The 23,151-nt window shown below is 46.9% G+C and overlaps 2 protein-coding genes across 4 annotated transcripts; one reads left to right on the top strand and one right to left on the bottom strand.

The window, feature by feature from the left end:
• The first annotated feature begins 1,477 nt into the window (after positions 1 to 1,477).
• Positions 1,478 to 7,969, top strand: ddx23 (DEAD (Asp-Glu-Ala-Asp) box polypeptide 23). Its single transcript, XM_037481022.2, has 17 exons — positions 1,478 to 1,603; positions 2,503 to 2,654; positions 2,777 to 2,896; positions 3,241 to 3,331; positions 3,422 to 3,487; positions 3,588 to 3,726; positions 3,813 to 3,946; positions 4,040 to 4,152; positions 4,254 to 4,397; positions 4,548 to 4,773; positions 4,894 to 5,039; positions 5,143 to 5,320; positions 5,504 to 5,746; positions 5,867 to 6,018; positions 6,108 to 6,216; positions 6,512 to 6,686; positions 6,792 to 7,969. The coding sequence occupies exons 2-17, from the start codon at positions 2,503 to 2,505 to the stop codon at positions 7,013 to 7,015; spliced, it is 2,412 nt and encodes an 803-aa protein (XP_037336919.2). The 5' UTR covers positions 1,478 to 1,603; the 3' UTR covers positions 7,016 to 7,969.
• Positions 7,970 to 8,092: 123 nt separating this feature from the next.
• LOC119223642 (voltage-dependent L-type calcium channel subunit beta-4) lies at positions 8,093 to 23,151 on the bottom strand. 3 transcript variants are annotated; one of them, XM_037481023.2, is made up of 14 exons: positions 22,647 to 23,151; positions 21,783 to 21,875; positions 15,508 to 15,627; positions 14,727 to 14,849; positions 14,520 to 14,635; positions 14,353 to 14,432; positions 14,240 to 14,259; positions 13,865 to 13,942; positions 13,606 to 13,664; positions 13,371 to 13,471; positions 13,120 to 13,271; positions 12,934 to 13,029; positions 11,753 to 11,920; positions 8,093 to 10,438 (listed from the first exon to the last, which is right to left on the bottom strand). In XM_037481023.2, the coding sequence occupies exons 1-14, from the start codon at positions 22,725 to 22,727 to the stop codon at positions 10,031 to 10,033; spliced, it is 1,695 nt and encodes a 564-aa protein (XP_037336920.2). In that variant the 5' UTR covers positions 22,728 to 23,151; the 3' UTR covers positions 8,093 to 10,030. The 3 variants fall into 3 exon arrangements, with proteins under 3 accessions (XP_037336920.2, XP_037336921.2, XP_062418797.1); XM_062562813.1 differs by lacking the exon at positions 8,093 to 10,438 and adding an exon at positions 11,553 to 11,587 and having other exon boundaries at positions 22,647 to 23,135; XM_037481024.2 differs by lacking the exon at positions 21,783 to 21,875 and having other exon boundaries at positions 22,647 to 23,147.

Raw genomic sequence — 23,151 nt, 5'->3', positions numbered from 1 at the left:
AGGCTTTAAAGTGGTTAAATAATGAAACTGAATCAACATCATTTGGTATTCCTCTAATATGAATCTCTTTCTTTGCCTCACTTGAACTCATATCAATAATAGGCTGCTATTAGGTAATCATGAAATTCACAGAAATAATCTGTTTTTACTTCTCTTATAAGACCGTTGCCATATCTTTCAATCAAAAGAAATCCCTCTTCAAGCGCATTAAGAAACCTAATTAATTCAAGACATGAAAAGTCAATTGCGCCTCCATGTTTTTCTCATGCATCTTCTCCCGTCATCTTCCTGACTTTTGTCACTGTACTGGACCACAAATAAGGCAAAAGTGCCAATCAACATATTTTGGGGGATTAATGCTCACTCATTCATAGATATAGGACATGTTGTATAGGAAACGCTTCTAATGGGAATGTCATGGTGACGGTGAAACACTAAAGTATCAAGACAGATGCCTGATATCAGACTGAATTTTTAACTTAGTTGACCGGAACTCTGTGGATAAATTTAAAGAAGGATAAAGATATAAAGAGAATATAAAGAACACTGTTCCAAGAAGAACCCTGGGATTTTCTAGATGTGGTTTACTTTTCACCGAGGTAGATTTTGAGATAAACTTGCTGCACCGTTTTTTCTTACAAGTCTATTGTTCTCTTCCCTGTATCTTCCACACTTTGTGCGAGTGTGCGAGTGTTTTCTACCATCAACTTTGATCTGACTCTACTGAAACTGTTTCACCTTCAGAAGGGCTCTATAAATCTCTCTTGATCTCAGTGCGGATGAAAAGGCAGGTCTGGAATTTGAATCAGCATCGAGCCAATCCAAACTGTAGTCGGGGAGCATCTAAAATGTCTTTTATCTATCTGCAGGAGAATGCACTAACATACAGAGGATGGTTAAGATTACAGGAAAAACATGCTCTTCTTTGCGCTAAGAATCATTCTTGAATCTTAAATTCTCTGCAGACAATAGTGATTTTAAATGGCACTGAGAAAGACCTTTTTGCATCATGTCTTTACTCTATAATGTATGTTTAACAATGGAGTGAAAGTCCATTTCATGTTGTTGTTTGGATTGCATTTCAAAATTTGCTTCATTTTCTTTTTTTTCTTCTTTTTTTAAGGTTATTCATTATTTTCTTCTTACTGGAAAACAAGAGTGCTGTCAAGATAATTATGATATCACTAATACATACCATGCTCAGTTTTACATTTCAAATAAATGATTCACAGTCATTCTGTTTCATTTGTCAAAATGAAAACCTAGACTGTACTACATACATTTTGCTGGATTCATTATAGAAATCTGCATCGTGATGACATGTAACATGGTTGCCACCTTGTGCCCAAAAGACACGCCAACCGCCTCACGGTATTTCTGGTTAGGCATTTAGTTGTTCGTGTACCAAACAATCGGGGCCCTGAGAAAATATATATCACCTTTTCTGGGAGATGTAGTTTAAGCCGAAGTCGTCTTCACTTTGTACGCCGCACACAGTACTACAAGTCCCAGAAACCCTTGCCGGTCACAGCTCGTGTGGAGCAATATGGCGTCTTCTTGAAGCGTACATAAATCGCAAGTGTTTTCTTGACAAGTTATCAAGGTAAGCTGTAAATGTTGTAAGATTCAAATCCACCTTGTTGTGTTTGGTACAGTTTAGTCGTTGGATTCGAGTGAGGTTTCCGCTTTGTATGTTTGAGCCGTTTATAGAAGATAATTAGCCCGTTTGCTAAGTTGTTAGCTAACGTGAGAGCATAGCTTGCTAACGCTAGCGGTTGTCTGCATTCATTCTGCACAGTACCTTGTGTCGTTGTTTAACCTTACGTCCTAAATAATACTAAAATAAGTCTTTATATTGTTTGCGAACTATTGTATTAAACTAAAATGGTCTTCTACCGTAACACTAATGTTAAGTTACTTCAGAAACTGCATGAAAGTGAACGTGACATAATGTAATGTATGATTCAAGCGGACAGGTCAGCAACCTTAAAGCTGATATGAACTGACGTTAGCTTACATGTCTCCTACACCGTGGAGTAACTACTAATGCATTTGAATATTTAAATCATAAGTTTTTCTACTGCAGCAATAAATGTGTCCTTCTTTTACGAATCACAATTTTTAAAAAAAGGTTCAATCACCGAGGCAGATAATAACCACACGCGTATTTAACTTTAACGCTTTTTTTTACTGTTATTAATCTATTATTTTATCATAATCTTTTCAACAACAATACATGGAATACCCTTCACTTACCAGGCACAAATTACATCTGCATTCCACATGACCTGAGTTATGACATTTAATTGATATGCTAAATACTTTTAAGGTAGACTTCACATTACATTGTAAGGAAAAACTGCTAATTAAAATTGAATGTTCATCTTTTGATGGATAACTGTAGGTCGCTCATTACTTTGGCCTCTCAGAAGTAACGAAGGTCAATTCTTCAACCGAAACATGACGTATGTAACGGGAACAACATTCTCTTTGTCTTTGCAGATGGCAGCCGACTCGACAGAGAAGAAAGAGGCCGAATCCTCGGCCTCCAAAGACCGGGAGAGGAAGCGCAGCCGTTCACGAGAACGCAAAGTCACGCCGCCACGCAAACCCAATCGAAGCCGTGAAGTAAATCGCTCCAAGTCCGCAGAAAGGTAACCAACAATGTTATTGTTTTGCTTTCTGCACAGTTGCACTCACTGAAATTGTCCCATTTGTGTTGTATAATGGTGTTGTACATGTTTAACATTTGATGCGGTGTGTGTCATGATAACAGAGACCGACGCATGAAAGACAAGGATCGAGATAAGGAGCGCGAGCGAGACAAGGACCGGGAGAGAAGCCGCAAGGACAGAGACGGCCATCGCCGCGACAAAGATCGCAGCAGGAGGTCCAGGTGGGTGAATGGCGGGATGGAGGAAGATCACACGACGTTTACATTACATTACATTTGTCCCACCAATCTGAAGATTCTCAAAGAGCAATATAATTATGACACTGAATACTTGTCTATATAGACCAAACCAATGTGGATGTTTTACCTCAGATGATGTATTTTTGTTGTTATATGCACAAGAATGTCTGTTAAATCCACTTGCAGTAACTATTAACATCATAACCAGTTAAGTTCTTCCGTAACTTTGATATACAAATATAAATTGACATTAGTACAAATTAACAACGAAACTAGGATTATTTTGAGATGGAACGACATCAGTTGAGATTAAATTTCTTCTATAGAAGTCTCTCGCCCAAGTCAAAGGAGAAACAAAAGAGAGACAAGGACATTAAGACAGAAGAGGAAGAAAATGAAAAAAAGAAGAAAGACAAGGTAAAAATCTGGTTCAGCCGAGTCTTACGCTTCATTAAATTGTTTCTTTGCTTGTTATTTTATTGTTTGACCTGTGTTCCTCCTGTTCAGGTCCAACCTTTATCTCTGGAAGAACTTCTCGCCAAGAAGAAGGCGGAAGAGGAAGCAGAAGCGAAGGTTGGTTTCCCGAGGTTGACGTTTGTCTTTGACTTGTAAACACAAGATGCTTGTTCCCCTCACTTATCTTCTTTTAAAAATGTTATTATGACCTCGTCAGCCCAAATTCCTCTCCAAAGCCGAGCGAGAAGCCGAGGCTCTAAAACGGAGGGAGCAACAGACGGAGGAAAGGAGGAAGTTGTTGGAAGATGAGAGGAAAAAGAGAAGGATGTTCCAGGATATGGGCAGAAAAATGATGGGTGTGTAGAAGATGCTGTTACACTTTAAACAATGTTCATGCAGTTCTATAGAAGCATAATGATAGGAACTGAGTCAATGTTTATAGAGGACCCCCAAGAAAGGGAGAGACGTGAGCGAAGAGAGCGAATGGAGCGAGAAAACAATGGGAACGAAGACGATGATGGAAGACAAAAGCTCAGAGAGGAGAAAGATAAGAGCAAGGAACTCCACGCCATAAAGGTAAATGTCAGGAGAAAATTCCCACCAATTGGAACCCTGAGCAAATTTAGCATTGGAATCAACTACTTTACTAAATGAAATGTCTATTTAAAGGAGCGTTACCTCGGTGGCCTCAAGAAGCGGCGGAGAACTCGACACCTGAATGACAGAAAGTTTGTGTTCGAGTGGGACGCTTCTGAAGACACCTCTGTCGACTACAACCCGATGTGAGCAAACACGCCGCGTAAAATGACTGCCTCGAGCTGCAAGAATTTCCGCTGAATGTACACCCGCCTCAATAACGTGACGTCCCCAATCTGTCTCCCAGTTACAAAGAGAAGCACCACGTGCAGCTGTACGGGCGAGGCTTCATCGCCGGCATCGACTTGAAGCAGCAGAAGAGGGAGCAGTCGCGTTTCTACGGCGACCTGATGGAGACGAGGCGCACGCTGGAGGAGAAGGAGCAGGAGGAGTGAGTAAAACAGTCCGGATTTCAAAAGCTTATTTAGATTCTGAAACCTAATCCAATAGATATAACTTCCTGGAAGATGGAAAATAACATGTTTATTCAATCCAAAATGGCTCCCAGGTGAATAAACACTGACTGTAATTCTCCTCTCAGGGTCCGACTGAAGAAGATGCGCAAGAAGGAAGCGAAGCAGCGCTGGGACGACAGGCATTGGTCTCAGAAGAAGCTGGACGAGATGACGGACAGGGACTGGCGAATCTTCAGAGAGGACTACAGCATCACCACCAAGGGAGGAAAGATCCCCAACCCCATCAGGAACTGGAAGGAGTATTCGCTGCCCGATCACATCCTGGAGGTCATCGACAGCTGTGGCTACAAGGTCGGCAAACGTAGTCTCAATTTCATGAAAGGAATATGAGCTTTTACAACTTCAATTGGTGGTTTGCATTCTTTAGTGATTTGTTAAATTACAACGGAAGTCTTTTCTCTTAAAATCCAGGATCCAACGCCCATCCAGCGGCAGGCCATTCCTATTGGTTTACAGAACCGTGACATCATCGGCGTGGCCGAGACCGGTAGCGGTAAGACGGCTGCCTTCCTGATTCCGCTGCTCGTCTGGATCACCACCCTGCCGAAGTCCGACAGGTAACGCGGGGCACTCAAACGCGCTCGGAGGGGTCAACAACGCACCGTCAGGCATCCCTCTGCAGCTCCAATTTATTGACCTACCTCCCGTCTGTCCGCGCAGGATCGAAGACTCCGACCAGGGTCCCTATGCGGTGATCCTTGCGCCGACTCGCGAGCTGGCGCAGCAGATCGAGGAGGAGACCATAAAGTTCGGCAAACCCCTCGGTATCCGCACGGTGGCTGTGATTGGTGGAATCTCCAGGGAGGACCAGGGCTTCCGTCTCAGGATGGGCTGTGAGGTGAGATGCTCGCCATCTGCTCTCCGTGTGAATTCCGCTTTCGTCCTATTTAGTTTATGACCACGTGATAAATTCTCCAGCACTGAGACGTCGAGTCAGTACCAGTGCTGCTTGGATCCTTCTGAAGGGAACGATTATTTTGTTGCATTGTGTTTATTTAATCTCTCCCCTCCCCCCCAACAGATTGTGATCGCCACCCCCGGACGTCTGATCGACGTGCTGGAGAACCGCTACCTGGTTTTAGGCCGCTGCACCTACGTGGTGCTGGACGAAGCCGACCGCATGATCGACATGGGCTTCGAGCCCGACGTCCAGAAGATCCTGGAGTACATCCCGGTGACCAATCAGAAGCCGGACACGGACGAAGCCGAGGACCCCGAGAAGATGATGATGAACTTTGAATCTGGGAAACATAAATACAGACAAGTGGGTTCATCCCTCAAACATCAATTTTTTTTGTGGCGTAGCTGCCTGGGTGATTCGTGTCTTGCTTGTTTGCGTTTCCTTGCCTTTTAAAAAAAAAAATATTTTGGTTGAACCTTCCAGACGGTCATGTTCACCGCCACTATGCCTGCCGCCGTGGAGCGACTGGCCCGCAGCTACTTGAGACGTCCCGCCGTGGTCTACATCGGCTCTGCCGGCAAACCGCACGAGCGGGTCGAGCAGAAGGTGATGCTGATGTCCGAGGGAGAGAAGAGGTGAGGCGGCCGCGACACCTGTGAGCGTCGTTTCTTTCCGTTTAAGAGCGTCAGAGCTGAGTGGTTTTGGATTGTCTTGTGTGATGCAGGAAGAAGCTGCTGGAGGTGTTGTCGCGTGGCTTCGAGCCTCCCATCATCATCTTCGTCAACCAGAAGAAGGGTTGCGACGTGCTGGCCAAGTCTCTGGAGAAGATGGGGGTAAATCGCTGCAGAGCGGACTCATTAAATAACACCGCAGGAAAGCATGCTTTGTAGTTTTCCGTGACAGCTGGTGTCAACGTGGTCAAATTATCAGATTGTATTGCTTCGACTGCTTGATATCTAAGCAACGCCAGTCCCATGAGCCTGAGCTGTACTTTAGTGTTAAGTGCTAATTAAAGTAGATACAACTAAAGTGTGAATAAAAAACAAAGATACTTGCTATTAAAAACTTCTCAGTGCGCTGCAGTTCCTGTCATACGAGGCGTAACCTCGGTCTTCTTCCTCCTCGCAGTACAACGCTTGCACACTGCACGGTGGCAAAGGCCAGGAGCAGCGTGAGTTCGCTCTCTCCAACCTCAAGGCCGGAGCCAAAGACATCCTGGTCGCCACAGACGTTGCTGGTCGAGGTATCGACATCCACGACGTCTCCATGGTCCTCAACTACGACATGGCTAAGAACATCGAGGGTAAGAGGCCTCGTTCTCAGCGCTTCCTCTTTTTTGTCTTTTTTTTCCGTTGTTGTCCGCGGTAACATCCGGTTCTCCCCCCCCCCCCCCCCCCCCCACCCGCAGACTACATCCATCGCATCGGTCGTACGGGTCGCGCCGGCAAGAGCGGCGTGGCGCTCACGTTCCTCACCAAAGAGGACGCGGCGGTGTTCTACGACCTGAAGCAGGCCTTCATGGAGAGCCCGGTCTCCACCTGCCCGCCGGAGCTGACCAACCACCCCGAGGCGCAGCACAAGCCCGGGACCATCCTCACCAAGAAGAGGCGCGAGGAGACCATCTTCGCCTGAGGGCCCCGGATTGTCGCCACCCTAGTTGGACTTGACACACACACCCCGCAGGGTCTCAGCCATCCCTGTATTGTTTTTTTGTTCGTTTTTTAGACTCGACTGGGAAGTTTGTCATCGACAGGTGTGAATATTTCTACACCTTTAACGATGCGTTAAACGTGAACTCACTGCTGCTGAAGCGATGGCATGAGTGAGCTTCAGCGTGTAGATGCTGTTGTACTAGCTGTTGTTTTTATTGACCATAATTACAGCTCCCTGACCAAGGCCTCGAGTGACGTTGATTTTTCTTTTGCTTCAGATGAATCTTCTGACTAAATTGTAATGCGTCGTTTTAAACCTGAACATTTGTATGAAGTGAATGCAGCAGCTTAGAGGGACGTCCGGCTCATGAGTGTATTCTAGCAATGTGCTTAATAATAAAATCTCAGGATGCAGATGAAGCGTTGAGATCCTTAAACTTTAGCAAACTAAAAGCGCCTCGACTTTTTACGAGCAGGAGGCATGTAGAGGTTTGATTGAACTGGCTTATTTTAATATGTGGCCAATTTCTAAAACAAAGTACCAGATTTTCACTGACAAAGCATTTGCATCACAAACACCCCAAAAGGCCATGGTTTATGGATCTCAATTTAGTTTAATTTCAAGCCATGTAAGCAATTAAGGCGTTAAACAGAGTTCCACTCATGCTGCCTGAAGTTTGAGTTTTTTGAGTTCTACGTTAAACTGTATTTTCTTTTTCTTTATTTTAATGAGGGATAATTTTTCTCCCTTTTCTCACTGATTTTTAATTGTAGATTTCATGTGGTTGACTAAATCTCAACAAAAAAAAAATTACAAGGTTTTTGAGTGGTAAACTCTTGATGGAACAATAATGCCTTTGTGGACTTTTCTTTTCAGTTTACAAAAACATGTAGAGAGTGTTCAGGGCCCCTAAACCACCAAAGGGGCAGCGATTAGTTCAGACGAGGTGGATCTATATTTAGATCACATTTCAAGGCGGAGTCACTGGTCCTGGAGTGTGGACTTCTACACAGGAGATGGAGGCATCGCCGACGAGTTAAAACCAGAGAGAAACGATTAAAAGTACGTAAAATGTCATGTTTATTTTTAATCGTATTTCACTTAGCATTTGTAAATGTGTTTTCAAATAGAAAGCATTCTATACAGCATCAGGCAGGAAATGTCTCACTTTTTACATGTTTGCTGTCTCTTTTGATAGGTAGAGGGCAGAGGCGTGTCGGCTCACGCTAGCACGCTGTGGTAGTCTGGTGGATACACGGTTATATTTAGTGCAGTTATTGCATTACAAAGCAACCATCCCAAAAACAAAGTAGTGCAATGTTTTTTCTTCCATTTACTCTGCTGACACAATAAGGAGGAAGTCCAGATGGTCTAAGGCGTTTAAAGTTATTCAATGTTAGGCTTCGTATTGCATACAGAATAATTCACTCAAAACCTGTTGTAAAAATTGCGCTTCGTGGAATGAAAATAAGTCGACTGCTTTTCAGTCCCTAAATTGGTCTGCTTTGGAAAACGTACTGTGCCAAAATATAGTAAATAGCTAATCGGTGAACAAAAGAAATGCGGGGATTTAATAATCATTCTTTTACACCATTGAATTAAAGGCGATAAATCAGGCCTGATTTGGGAGCAATTAAGTGAGTGACTTGTAAAAGTGCGTCAAAATAAAGTGATGCATTCAGATTTATTCTTTTTAAGTAATCGTGGTGTGAGGAGTGAGTAGCCCCCAAAGACAAGATCACTACAAGACAACGAGGAGAATCAGAATTGATGCAGGACTCAAATACTTAAAAGAAACAATCCGATTTCATGCAACACTTGCATAGGTTTTTTTTTTTTTTTTTTTTTTTCCTCATGCTGATTTTTTTTTTTTCTCTTCAAAATATACAGAACACTAGACGGAGATACCTGTGAGACATGGAAGCGGTAAACCAGTGACTCTTAAATATGTCACCCCCTCCCCTCTTTTGTTTGATGACGCGGCTCCGCTGCTCGTCCACGATGACGTCACGGCTGCTACGAGTGCTCCATTACGTGGAGCGCACTCAGCGTGCAGGACTTACACCTGAGGATCTGCTTTGTTTAAAATAAAAATAAGAATACAAAAGAACCCCAAACCAAACCGCAGGAGGTTACGCAATGTTTCGGCGACGAGGGGAGTAAGATCGGTGTAGAACTGTGGATGCTACAATCAAAAACGTGCTACAATCGAATTACAGGGTGATCAGTTGGGGGAAGGGGGGGGGAGGTGCAAAAAGGCATGCAAGCTTACATTCTCTGAAGAGGAGCTGCAGCGTGTGCTTAATAATACGTGAATGATTCTGTGTAAACAAGCAAGTCAGGCAAATAATTCACCCTTTTTTTAAAAGATAAACATTCCTTTTTCCTAGTGTTTACATTCTGCGTTTTTTCTTTTTTTCTTCTTCTTAGAGGTGTTGGGAGAGTGATTGTGCAAAGGCGAGAGATGCCCAGAACACTGTGTCTGTGTGCGTGAGAGACTTGCGTGACTGGAAACATTTCACTGAAACGTCAAAGTCCATACTAACAAAATCAGACAAATATAGTAGCCATGAAACAAAAACCAGATGCCCATTCAGTATGTACATCGTCTGTTAAATCGTATCCGTTAAGGTCATTCACTTCCTGTTCTGACGTCAATGTGCAAATAGTCAAATTAATTATACCCACACATGCAGTAGTAAAGATAGTTTAAAAGTCTTTTTAAGGCCAGTAAATGAGATGATAGAGGAACCTCTGGGTCAAGCGGCTCAAGTTTGACTTTGCGTACAGCTGGTGGCCTGAAATGCCACATCCCCTGAACCCCCCCCACCCCCTCCCTATGAAAACAAATCAAAGGTGTGCGTCTGGAACAGAGTGACTGAAGCCGTGACATCTGGCTTTCGAGACGATTCTTTTAGGGGCTTTTTGTCTTAGTGGTTTTGCTCTTGGAACGTGCTGATTCTGCAGGCCGGAGGAGGAGGGGCTTGGCGCTCCTCAGTAGGTGTCTCTGGGCCACGGCCGGCTGCGCTGGCGGTTGTTCCTCTGGTTGTGGCCCCGCTGGGCTTCGCGCTGGAGAAGCCTGTCCTGTGACTCGTGGCCGTTGGCGCTGTGGGCACCGCCGGCGTGCCCCCGCGGGGGGGGGTACACGTCCCTGTACGTGCGAGCGTGGCAGGGGGAGGCGTACTCATCCTCCTCCTCCTCTCCTTCTGCCTCCTCCTCCTCCTCGCCCCCCCTGGGGCACGGGCTCGCCCTGCGACCGCGAGACAGGGAGTCGCTGGCCTCGTCGGACGGCATGAGACTGTCCTGCTCCAGGGGGGAGGGGGCTTCCTCACCCGCCTCCGCCTCCTCCTCGTCTACCTCCTCGGCCTGCAGGCCCTCCGGCTCACAAGGCTGATTCTTGTTCTGGTGTCCGGGAGATCAACGAATAAAAGGAGTAAAATTATTTGAATGAGCTCTGGGAGAAGATTGAAACTTTCTGGTTACAGTTTGGACAGGAACACAGGAGGGAGGGGGGGGGACACAAAATAATGCAAACAGCACATCAAGAAGGACTTTGAAGGACATCCATCCTAAAACAACCCCAACGTGCCCAGAGGAAGACCTCCTTTGGGCACGTTGGATTCACGTTTAAATACAAAGAAACTTTTTTGTGTTTTCACAAAACTTTGCAAATCAACACACAAAAGCCACAGCAGGGAGGTTTGATCTCAGTGTGCAGGCGCTCGTTTTATTGCAGTTTGATTGTTTTGGTGTCTCCAGCAGATATGTGTACTCGACTGACTCACTGTACTGCAAAAAATATACAGGGGACTTAAACATTTTAAAACAACTTAAGAATGAAATCAAACAAAAAATCTTAAATTCAATATCAGAAACCAGCTGAAAAGCATCTGGTTCATGTCTGCTGAGGTAGTTCATATCAACTAGAAGTGCTTCTCTCTATTTCTAATGTTCAAACTAGTATTCTCTTTAAAATGTTGTTTTAGAAAGTTTATTGGAAATTCTTGACAAGACGCAGCGGTAATAATCTACATGTCACACATAATGTAAGGGAGCCTATAACGGGCCGGTGGAGATGATTGTTATGCAGCAGAAAGTCTCTTCAAAGTCCTTTTTGGGTCACAGTGTGCTGAAATGAAATGAAGCGGAAACAGTCGAATGGATGAATGAAAAAACACACAAACTGTTACTCTGCTGATGTCATGGTCTCCGTTCATTGTTGTGTTAGTTCATCTGCTTAACTCGGGGTGGACGCGTTACTGAAGCATTGATCGTAGCGCCATTCGGGGGGGGGGTCGCGTCACAAAGCATGCTGGGAAAAGGGCACCGTCGCTGACTGGCGGCAGAGAGCGACGTTCTGACGTCCCCCCGCTCCGGCTCACACGTGCTCATTCGGCGTGACGGCCGCTCGGCGGTCTGCGCTCGGGTGGGTGAGTGTAAAAAAACAAAAAAAATGCATCGATCCGCTATGAAAAATCTACAAGTGGATTCACAGATCACAAACCCTACTACTCACCCCGTCGTTCAATTAACTCCTGCGTTTCATGAGGACTGCGGAAAATAAATGTCACCGTGGATGAGTGAGAGGACAGACACGACCACCGGAGACAAGAGAAACACAAAAAAAGGAGCGAGGAATCTGAGATGAGACGCGTTGGAACCTCGAACGGGGCTTAAAGGGCTCGACGGGGGGAGATGGGCGGCGGCGCCCCTCACCTGCAGACTGGAGGTGGCGGAGGGAGGGGTCAGACTGGGCTCCAGTAGCGGGTTGAGGGGGCCGCTGCCTGGCAGGTGAGTGGCCCGCCAGTAGATCTCCAGGTATTCGGCCAAATGCTCACAGGCGTCTTCCAGCTGGTTCTCGTCCAAGATGACGTCGAACATGTCCTGCAAGTGACGGGCACGGACGGGGGACAGATCAAACGGTTCTGTTGCACAAATGTCGGATTCTCCACATGTAACGTCACTGTTTCCTGACCAGGCCGGCAAGAGCTAGGACGTGCCGGACATGGACGCTCGGAATTTGACGCTGTTTCCGTTCTTTTTTTTTTAGTCGATTCATACATGTCAACGAATCTATGTGTCACATCTCATGAATATATATAGAAATGTTTACATGTCGAACTACTGCAGGAAAGTTCCTTTGATGACAGAAAGTCGCAAGACTCACTCGGGCGACGACCAAAGAGCTTTTATTGCGCTATTTGGAGGTGTTGAGACGGGATATCTTATTGTGAAAGGCCAGAATTGGGATCCCGAATATGTTGTCAGCATCGATGGTCATTTTGGTCACTGGCGTTAGCCTCCTTTTACTGACTCTGGTTACGAAAATTGTTACTTTCATAACTAAAACAGTATTTGGCTCAAAAGGTAAGGAGCCGACGCCTACTTTAACACTGTTAAATCACCTGAAATCATTAGACAATCATTTTTATCAATAGTTTTTTCCAAATAGCCAGCTAGAAACCTGCCAGGTCAGGAAACAGTGACTATCTATTGTTGTTAGAATCGGGTTTACTTTTAGACCCTCGCTACGGACGCCCCGGTGACACCACTCAATCATCCTCACCCGGGTGTGTGTGTGTCCCAATGCAGTGCGACAAAACTACCAGCAGGTTCTGCTACATCCGATTGCACCCCTACATTTTCGGACCCACAATCCTTTGCACTGTGGATATATGAGCGAGAGGGTCACGGTGACGTTAACCCCTCCTCCTTCCCTCTGGTCCTCGTCCGTAGGTGCAAACCTGCACCTTTTCTCCACACCTTTCTGTTTCAGTCTGGACTTTATTGGCTTAAGTACTGTTCTTTTAAAAAAAATATATAAATAGCGGTAATACATCCAAAAGAACAACAGCCTCAGGGGGGGGAACCTGGAAAAGGGGGACCCTTCCACTCACGGGGGGGCACTGGGAGAGTTTGTCCGCGGCCATCATCTGCACGTTCAGATGCTTGCTCTGAGACTTCCCCCTGGATTTGACCAGCCTCTGGAGCACCTGAGAGGAGATGGGAAGAGCAGAGGTCAAGGCGGAGGGCGGTTTCGAGACGGCGTAGACCCGCCAAAGGGGAGCAAACCTGCGCCGTACCTTCGGCGAGGAGACCTTGACGTAGACGATGATGGGCGCGAGGGAGGTTTTGGCGAGCTGCGCCGGGTGGTTGATGGTGTCCGCGTCCAGAATGACCAGCTGCAGGGTTTTGGCCAGTTCGAATATCCTCTCGATCTCACTCTGGACCTCCGCTGCGCAGACATTAGATTCAGAGTTAAAGCTCAACGCGCCTTCGTACCGTAACGATCGCGCGGGGGGGGGGGTATTTTTCGTGCCAGGCGCTACGTCACCGAGGCTGGAGCGGGTGTTGGATCGCTCCATCATGGGTCTTTTGTTGAGGACGGATCTCTTGGCTAAGGACAGGTCGGCAGTCACACGAGTGATTGAGATTCTGCCGCAGACGTGGAGAGAGACAAGTGCACAGTGTGAGACTTTGCCAATGGTAGTCATTTGAACCTCCCCCCCCCCCTCCCCCCCCCGACTTGCCACAACTGCAGAGATTATTCTGCACGTCGCGTTACTGACCTTCCCTCGAATCTGTGTTTCAGGAAGTCAAAAAGAGCCTTCTGCATCATGTCCGTCACCTTGGTGGGGAGACGAGAGGTAAGAAACAGCCTTTTTCAAACCAGGAGAAATTATGTTTTACTGAGATTTACTCTGATTTCTCTGTGTGTCACTGCACATAAACGCAAAATGGATCAATAATGATTAGATAGATGAAACGATTGTATGCAAAAAGGAGTAGGAGTAACGTTTCCTCCCCAAATGTTGTGGAGAGGCTGACCTCATAGCCCTTCAGCGAGGGTCCCACGAGGACCACCGGCCTCATGGAGGGCACCACGTCGTAGGGAGGGACGTGCTCCTGAAGGAAGTAGGGGACGAGGGACAGAGAGAGCCGGGGGGGAGGAAAGCATTAAAATCAATTGATTTAACGACATTTTTCATCATAATGAACCCTAATTACGCCACAAAAAGCTCCCACATGCACATTCTGCTCCCGCATTTTATATTGTTTACAGTCATATGTAAAGCATGTGAGCTTCACCTCGTTTGACTTCAGGTTCAAGATATTCTAACACACATACTATAGAAACAAATAAAGTAAAAAAGCTATGTACGATGAGCAAATGCTGCGTCATCATGAAGTACCAAAACCCACCTGTTTTTGCTTCTGTTTGGCTTGTGAAAACAAGGAAAAACACAATCAATGGAAGAAAGGTGCTAAAAGAAGACAGAAGAGAAAATAGTCGGAGAGGGTCCTGCAGTACTTACATTCACCTGCAGATGGCGGTGTGGTCCTCCGATTCCCTGTCACCATGTCCCCTAAACTGGAGGAGTTGCCCCCCGTTTTCCTGCAAACAGAAACGCACAAAATGATCACACCTTTCCCTCCCCCCCACACTTCTGGCGGGAAAGAGTCCTGCGAGGCGTTGACGGACCTTTGCTTCTGCTCCTGCTTGAGCCTCATGGCCTCCAGGCGCAGGGGGCTGGGGATGAAGGTGACGTCCGCTCCCTCTTTCACCAGCCGGCCGATCCACCAGTCATTGTTGTACTTCTGTGGAGTTCAGTGCCACGACAGAACCATGCGTTTTTTTTTTTTTTTTTAAATAGATGTAACGGAGGGGATCGTCATGACGATCACTCACTTCTTTGATGTGCAGGAAGTCTTTGGCGTCAAAGTTGACTGCAGCTCCTTGGACGGGACAGTCCTCATCCAGAGCGCCGCAGTAGCTCACATTGGTCTTTACTGCAAACGCCACGGGTTTGGACTGTGGAAACAGGCGGGAGAAGCGCTGGTTAGCGACGTGTCTGTTAGCAGAGATGGTTCGCTCAACGGTCCCGGCGTCTATACCCAATGCTAGGCCGAATATTATTAATATACAAATAACACAAAGTGGAGCATCATGGCTGGTTGACTTGAACTGAGTCGTCTTTATTAAACGCAGGCTCACTTGACCTCTCCTAGGTCACATATCCATTCAGGGGCATCCTATTGGCTGCCGCTAACACACAACATTGCATATGATGTATAGAAAAGTAAGTACAATAGATTGTCACAATGGAGGGCATATACTCCTATATGTTAACAGTGTCCATCGATCGGGTCCGGTTCTTACTTCTCAGACAACAGATGCAATGAAGGAGAAGATCGCTCACACTTTCAGGAGGACTGATTTGCACTAAAAGCAGCCTTTTGCTGATTCAACTCGTTTTAACTTCAGTTAGGGGACAGTTTGGTGACCCTTGGACCTTTGGTCCGTCATGTGTTCATCATAACGGGTTTATGTTGACATATGGCTTGTCGTATTTGATACATATGTTTTCAAGATATCAAAAGCCATATCCGCATGTAAGATCTAGGCCATGCCCCCGGCGCCCTGTTTGGGCCCAGGGTGAGGCTCCGTACTCGTAGTCGCGGCGGCCTACCTTGGCTCTGTCGAGCTGCAGTTGTGCCTGGCGCTCGGCTTCACGCCGATACGCCTCGCGGTCCTCCTCTGCTGACAGGTCTGAATCCGACGGCCTACTGGTGTACGAATCGGCCGACCCCTTCCCGGAGAGAGAGAGAGAGAGAGAGAGAGAGAGAAAGAGAGACGGAGGTTGTCGTGTCACTCGAGATTAATCATTTCCCACATTGAGACGATCTGGCCATGGCCCGAGATTACCAAAGCGCGCCGCCACCAGGCTCCAGAAGCCTTCTGTTTCCGCTCATGCTTTCATCCGTTTCTGCTCCGCAGCCGGCGCGTCACACACCAACCCACACTTGTGTCATCTCCAGCGCGTTGTGCGTGTCTCACCCACACCAGCCGTCCTCTGGAGGACCAAATATAGCGCAAAGAAGGCAACGGCTCCCTCTCCTCGCCTTCCTGGCCCCGATCCATTCCTTCATCCCCCCACAGTGCAGCACACGCACAGCCTCCTTCGCCCCCCCCCCGTGTTTGTTCTCCAAGGACATTTCCTCATTAGCACGATGTTTGCTTCTCATTGTGAGGGCTTCCAGGACCCAACCTAGGGACGCCCGGCGAATGAGGCTCACCGTGACGGATAAAGCACGCAGTCTGTAACAATCTGCTGCTTTAATTAGAAGACTGGATGCTTTCCTCTGCCATTATTAAGTTAAATATCTGCGTCATAGCCCGTAGAGCCGGATCGATGCGTTATTGAATTCTATGGATGATGTACTAATAATCACAAGGAATCTCCCAGACGAATACGGGGAACTGCTGTTGATGCAGTTTGCTGCGGTGTGTGCGCGCGCGAGCTCTCTTGTGTTTGGTATTTATTTGGCTTCTATTAGTAAAAGAGGACTGCTGCAGCAAAAAGAGGCTCCCAGAAAAGTGATGAATCCATCAGTACATTATTCAAGCACATTCTAGCTAGAACCAACAAACAGCACATGGTACAGGTTTCACTCCCCTCCTGAGTGCAGCGATTTAGTTCTGGTCATCCATCTTGCACAACACAAACACACACAAACAAATCCTCCCGAGGACCAATTAGCAGCAGCAGCGCAACAAAATGAACGTCAGGCTCAAAACACAAAAAGAATTGCCCCCGACGTGGAGAACAACCGCCACCTTTAGCCCTTGCTGTGCCTCCGAATGCGCACACACACCACCGGGGAATATTCTTTACCACTTCGAAGCCCCAGAGACACCGCAAGCCAACACCTCTCCTCGTTTATCTCCTGTGTGTGTGTGTGTGTGTGTGTTGTGTGTTAGATAACTATATCTGATTTCTAGCACTCAAAAGCTCTGCAAGGCAACACACTGCACCAGAGCATCATAGAGAGAGAGGGAGAGACAGACAGAGGGGGGGTTTATTGAAAAGAGAAGGGTGTTGATGAGGACTGAAGGATGGTCGGATGGACGAGCGAGACGCTGTTTAAACGATTTATATGACAAGATAAAGCGAGGCTATCTCCAGGGGAAGATGAGATTAGAACATAATAAAACGCTGTGAAGGAGTGGAGCGAGACCTGGATGGAAGAAAGGATGTGTGTGTGTGTGGGGGGGGGAGGGGGTAAAGGACAGGGAGAAGACAGAGACACACCGACAGGCAGTCAGACATGAATCTGATTTATTTCACCAGGAACCCGCTCAAACACACAGGGACATAACCCCCCCCCCCCCCCCCCCCCGCCAGGATGCATCCTAAAAAAAGATCTGTGTTGCAGGACGGTGCGAGTGTTCCTTTGTCCGAGGGTGTCTGCTTTTTTTCGGGGGGGGGGGTGTTCTCTGTGCTGCCATTGTCCCTATCGGGGGGGGGGGGGGGCTAAATATAACTGTTCCCTCCTATTCTGCTTCTGTGATTACTCTTTGCACGCTGCAGCGCTGACGGGCTCCTCTCCTCAGGGAGTCTCATCCCTCCAGAGGGGCAATTAACCCTTCAACCCAGGGAAATTTCTACAGCAATATTAACGTATGTATTATTACCTTAACGGCTTGTGTTTTTTTGGGAAGACACGTACAGGATGTCTTTTTAGAATGTTGGTTAATTAACTCATTAATTGTGATGAAGAAAATAACTTTAAAGCAACAAGTATCCCAAAGGTAACTATGAACGAATGTAGTTAATAGATTTGATCCGTTAAGTTATTTATACAGCGTCATATCATGACAACTTCTTCCTTTGCTTTTGCTGAAGGAGGCATGCGGCTTCCTAGCTGCTAAAAAACAAGGGTGAACGATAACGGTTAGGATCGGAGGAAGAATCCCCCCCCCCCCCCCCCCCCCAAAAAACCCGATGAGCTGAGAGCGGTCCAGGGGCTTCATAGAGCGGTGGGTTCATCGCTATGAGCTCAAAGGATGTGGCCTCCGGTGGGAGGCCCCGCCGCCTTCTCCACATCCTTCAAAGTTTACAGGCTTCAGGAAACGGCAACGAGCTAATCCTTAAACCGCAGACCGGCTCGCAGTTAGAAAGAAAAAAAAGAGAAAAAAAAGAAAAAGGGAAGACCTCAATCCTGGATTCCGGGCCACACCGTTCCGGGTGAAAATGGGAGCCAGCAAGGCGGGTTGAGCTTTCCCCCTGGATCCCCACAGCAGACGTCCTGCGGGGCCTGGACGTGCTCTGCTGGGGGAGGGGGGGCGGGGGGGGGTGTGTTATTGTAAGATGTCATTACTTGATGACCTGCTGATTGCGAGAGATGGCTTGAGAGAGAGAGAGACAGAGAGAGACAGAGAGAGAGAGAGAGAGAGAGAGAGAGAGAGAGAGAGAGAGAGAGAGAGAGAGAGAGAGAGAATGGGACCGACCCATCAGACAAACAAGAACCAATTGAACAACAACCCTTCACTCACATCTAGAAGATGTCAAATGTCTCCAGACATTTGTTGTGATTCATAGATAGTTGACTGGAGCCTTGTCAGCCAAAATGTTGCAGATATGATCAATCCGATCAATTTTAGTATCGGGGGATACCAGATACAAACAAAAGTTTAAGATGTCCGACCGATGGAGAAGCCGTTCTGTTGAAACATAACGTCCCATTTTGACACGCGGACGTTTTGATTAAAAGTGAATGCCAACATCCGGATGCGTAATATCTACCATGATCAATATTCTACTTTACCGTGTTACTTATCCAATAACACAAAGTGTGTGTGGTGGGAATGTCGTTAGTCTTGGCAGATTTCTGGTCTTAAAGCGTCCTGCAGATGGAAGGTTTGAGCTCCTGATAAGCTCCTCTGGGCCCGTGGACCTCTGGACAAACTTGCATGTCAACCCTTCCCTTGGTTGTTGAGATATTTCAGTCTGGACCGACAGTGAGTGGCATTGCCAACAACAACAACACATCCAAAATCTACTGCACCACCTTTCAAATGGTTGGTGGAACCATTGAAAATATGGGATTTTAAAGAAATGCAGGGATGAGATTCTGCACAAAGCAGAATATATTATTCGACCCCTTCACACCACTGCAAAAAAAACTGCCAGCTCCAGTGATTTGGAAATCCAGTAGCCACATATCCAATTTCAAAAAGAGTTTGATTAACGCCCGAATTCAAAGTCAGCAAGTTACACATGCACGGAGCTCTGTGACACGCAACGCCATGAATCACCCCGGCGGTCACAGCGACATCAAAGTCGGACGGGCTGTGTGTGTTTTGGGTTGATCCATCACGGGAGCCAGGAGGAGCTGAGTAGAGCGCGCACGGCGATCAAAAAGTGAGGCAGGCAAAGGAACCAGAGGACCGACAATGGGGGGGCGTCTTTGGCCAGGAAGACAATGAGAGACAAACAAACACTGAGAGAGACACGATGGAAAGAGGACTGATGATGGAGCGAGGCGGGAGGAGAAGGGCTCCTGCACGGGGGGAGAAGGAGTCATTTGTACTCACTCGATGCTGCTGCTGCTGCTGCCGGTCCCTCCCCTCCCTCTCTGCACACTACATGCTGTGAGACGCAGGCAGACCCGACCGCGTCCCGTCCCCGAGCCAGGGACGAGTCTGCAACACCCCCTTCCCCGTTTGTACCCCACCTCGTCCCATCGACAGGCGCACACACATACACACGCACACACAAACACGCACACACACCAAAAAAAGAAGTTTTTTTTTTTTTGCGTCACTTCCTCAAGCGGCCTCTCTGAACGGACCCCCCCCACCCTCAGCCATCGGGTGGAAAGGAGACGGCGGACGCCAGGCTCAAGGTTCCTCCCCTCTGCCGCCCCCCCCCCCCCCCCGGGGTCCCTCGTGGAACACATACATCCACACACTTACAGCAGCACACTGCTTATTGTATCCTGCTGCAGAAATGAGTCATACTCCACTGCTCCTCCATAGACGCCCCCCCACACACACACACCTCCACCCCTATCACAGGCAAGGAACTATCTGCTCCCTCTGCACAAAACAATCTATCACATCACCTTTATTTGGAGGGGGGGGGGGGGGGGGGGGGGATTATGATTGAAAAGAAACTAAAAGGTGCCGGTGTGAACAATAAATCCTTGAAAATAGTATTGTGAATAATTTAAGATGTGCAATATTCTCAGGGAATGTGGAGATTGTCATTAAGCCCCCCCACCCCCGCCCCACCCCCCAGCTAACGTCTCACAGTTTCCCTGCTCCACATTGCGTCGCACTAATGGAGGCGGTGGTGAAACTGGTCTTTTTTCATCGCTGTGTGCAGGGAGCGGATTCATGCCTCCGGCCCCTCGCAGCCTTATGAGGGAATTTTAATGGGGATCTTTAATTTAATGAAGAACTTTTTTAATGAAGCGTTTCCAAAACGCTACTTTCTTTCCCACCGCAATTTGATTTGAGCTGCAACGAAAGGAAAAGGACAGTTTGGAGTCATTTTTGTCAGATGTTCAAATGTGGAGGTTTTTGCCGTTCGTTTGTATCACGTTGGATTGTAAATTTCAAACGTCACAAAAAGATTCAAGATATCACTTTGTAATTCATTGATTATTAATTATATTAATTGATTAAAACAATGATAATGGAATTAGTCATTGAAATGGACAAAGCATTAAACAACCTGTTTGATTACACCATTTATTCAATATTCATCCGGAGGCTTATATATCTACAATTACGATCGTCATTACAATTAAGACTACGATTTATATTAGTGCAACTAAAGACACACTTTGATTAATCGGACAAAATCAGCCTGCTAGTTTTTTTTTACTATTTTCTGTTATTTTATCTACAATGAAGGGTCAATAACTAGTAATATGATGGTATTAGCTGTGCCAGTTGTTGTGTATTTTCCTGATGTTTGCATTAGCTAACGTTAGCATTGATAAGCTAACCCCACACCACACAGTAAGAGCAGTGTGCTGACTCGAGTTTTACTGCTTATGAGTTTACCTTTTATTTAAAAAAATTTAAAAAACGATTTCCAACATCGATATACAGACGTATTCAGGGGCAGTGGTTTAGTGTCTTGCTCGAGGACACTTCAGCATGAACACAGCAGCGGGAGGATCACACTATTTCTGCTTTCACATCTAACACTCAAACAATAATGCATTTTGTTTCAGTGCCATTCTTTATTTTGGCATTTCACCGTCTCTCTCCTCTATAACCAAACATTTACTGTCCTACAAAGACTAATGAAACACCTTTCTACAGTCCCAAGTTGACATAGTTAAATCCCTTGTCCGCGCTACTAAGTTACTTAAACAGGAATGAACTGATACTTGAGAGACGGTGTTCAAGTTTTCCTTCTCTTTCCTCTCGGATGGGTCCAGGCTCATGAACCTTTGGGCCGCAGCAGCTGATGGGTTCTCATCTGAGTTGTCATCCCCTCTGCTGGACTCTGTGGGAGACTACAGCTACCCCCCCTTTACCGAGACGAGACAACGTCCCTCCAGCAGCACAACGCGAGGCCCAGAAACCAGCGGCCCTTTCTCCTTAAAAAACAAATCTCCATCTGAGTCTTGGGCTTGACCTGGAAACATTAAGTAAGAAAACTGGGCCGCGTTGGGATTTTGGAACCCGCCCCCCCCCCGCGCTGTGCTGCTCTCTGCCGGTCAAAACGAACAAACTGGACCAGTTGTGGGGGGGGGAGACGCGGACCTGAGGCACCAGAAAGCAGCAGCACAACAACGCAGAGGCTCCTCGTTCAGACTCCAGCACACGACGCGGCCTTCATTCTCCATTTGCCCAGTGAGCTCACCGGCCTGTGACTGAGACGTAGCCTACATTGCACGCATTAAATTAAGGCCTTTTTCTTTCTTTCTTTCTTTCTTTTACCTGCCGTTTGATGAAGCTGGACGTTGTGTCAGAAGATGTGCTGCCATCCGAGCGTTTGAAGCGGCTCTTGCGTTTGGGCAACTTCCTGGGCAGCTGTGACGGAAGGAAACGCACAACCCCCCCCCCCAGGCCAGTGAGGGAATGGATGAAGATAAGATGGACAGAGAGCAGAAGACATGCAACCTTCCAAAATAAAAGCGTACGTTGAGTAGGGAGTGGTGCAAAAAGAGCTGCTGTGCACCCTTCTGGGATCAGCCGTGGCTTTGGCACTAACACATATATTTCAGGATTTAATTAATCCAGCTGCACATAATCCAGCCTCCCTCCCCCAGCCACTGGCAACACAGTCCATCAATAACAAAGCATGGAGGCTGCATCATGCCGAAAAGGCCCTAGATTCAGGCTACAGGTGATTCAGTCATAGTCTTCCTTCCATTTTTAATGGGTCAGGGTGTATGCAAGTTATTGATGATTTCCCTGCATCAGTGTAAAAAGTAAAAAGCAGTGAAATTAATATCATAAAACCTATAACAAGAGCCCCAGACGGAGACCGGAAGCAGAGGTATCAACATGTTGTCCTGTGTGGGAGAGATGGATGATAACCGTCATGTGAGAGCATTCAATGATGGCCGATCGAGCTTCAACCTGCAGTTTCGGTGGTAAGATAATAAAGAGAAAAGTAGTTCGCCAAATCACGACGCCTCAATTTCCTACAACAAGTAGCAACACATTAGCTAAGCTTTTTCTCTTTCATCTTATTTTTATTTTCGCTCCATCAGCATTTCGATTCGTTTGATTTGCGAATAAAAGACTAAAAAAAAATTAAAAAGAAGAAGAAAGAAAGCAAAAGGTTCGGCGGTTTACCTGAAAGTAGTGCGACTGAGAGCCTGTCTCCACAGCAGACAGCGGGTCTACGGGCGATTTGGACATTTTGACTTGCACCATCTATCCAGAGCGCAGGGAGGCGGGACGCGCGGAGACATGGGTTACCGGAGGGGACCCGGCGCCCGAGACGCATCCAGGGAAATGCGGATAGAGGCGGCGGCGGAAGAAGAAGAAGAAGAGCGGAGGAGGAGAGGACAATACGGGGCTTAGAATGTATACGAAAGGGCTGGTCGGGGGGTGACAAATAAATAAAGAAATGAAAGAAGAAAAAAAAGAGGATAAAAAAAAGAACGCGTGTTATAATATCATAAGCTACATCGAAGGGAGGGGGAGGGAAGAGGGAGGGAGGGGGAGGGCTGTGAGGGAAAATGCCGGAGCAAAAAATAAAGCGTTTAGGAGCGAAGCGTCATCGAACGAGCAGCCGATCGGGTCCGTACTAAGTGCGCCGCGGTGCCGGGGGTGTCCGGATGGACTAAACATCAGA

The sequence above is a fragment of the Pungitius pungitius genome, chromosome 1, assembly GCF_949316345.1.
Source record: "Pungitius pungitius chromosome 1, fPunPun2.1, whole genome shotgun sequence".
Lineage (NCBI taxonomy): Eukaryota > Metazoa > Chordata > Actinopteri > Perciformes > Gasterosteidae > Pungitius > Pungitius pungitius.
This window is presented reverse-complemented; position numbering and strand designations above follow the sequence as displayed.

Coding starts and splice junctions, on each gene's coding strand:
- ddx23 (XM_037481022.2), top strand. CDS start 2,503: ATGGCAGCCGACTCGACAGAGAAGAAAGAGGCCGAATCCTCGGCCTCC. Junction 2,897..3,240: donor GATCGCAGCAGGAGGTCCAG/GTGGGTGAATGG, acceptor TTTCTTCTATAG/AAGTCTCTCGCCCAAGTCAA. Junction 4,398..4,547: donor GAGGAGAAGGAGCAGGAGGA/GTGAGTAAAACA, acceptor TTCTCCTCTCAG/GGTCCGACTGAAGAAGATGC.
- LOC119223642 (XM_037481023.2), bottom strand. CDS start 22,727: ATGGTGCAAGTCAAAATGTCCAAATCGCCCGTAGACCCGCTGTCTGCT. Junction 14,850..15,507: donor TGCAGCTCGACAGAGCCAAG/GTAGGCCGCCGC, acceptor CTGTTTCCACAG/TCCAAACCCGTGGCGTTTGC. Junction 14,260..14,352: donor ACCGCCATCTGCAGGTGAAT/GTAAGTACTGCA, acceptor TGTTTTCACAAG/CCAAACAGAAGCAAAAACAG.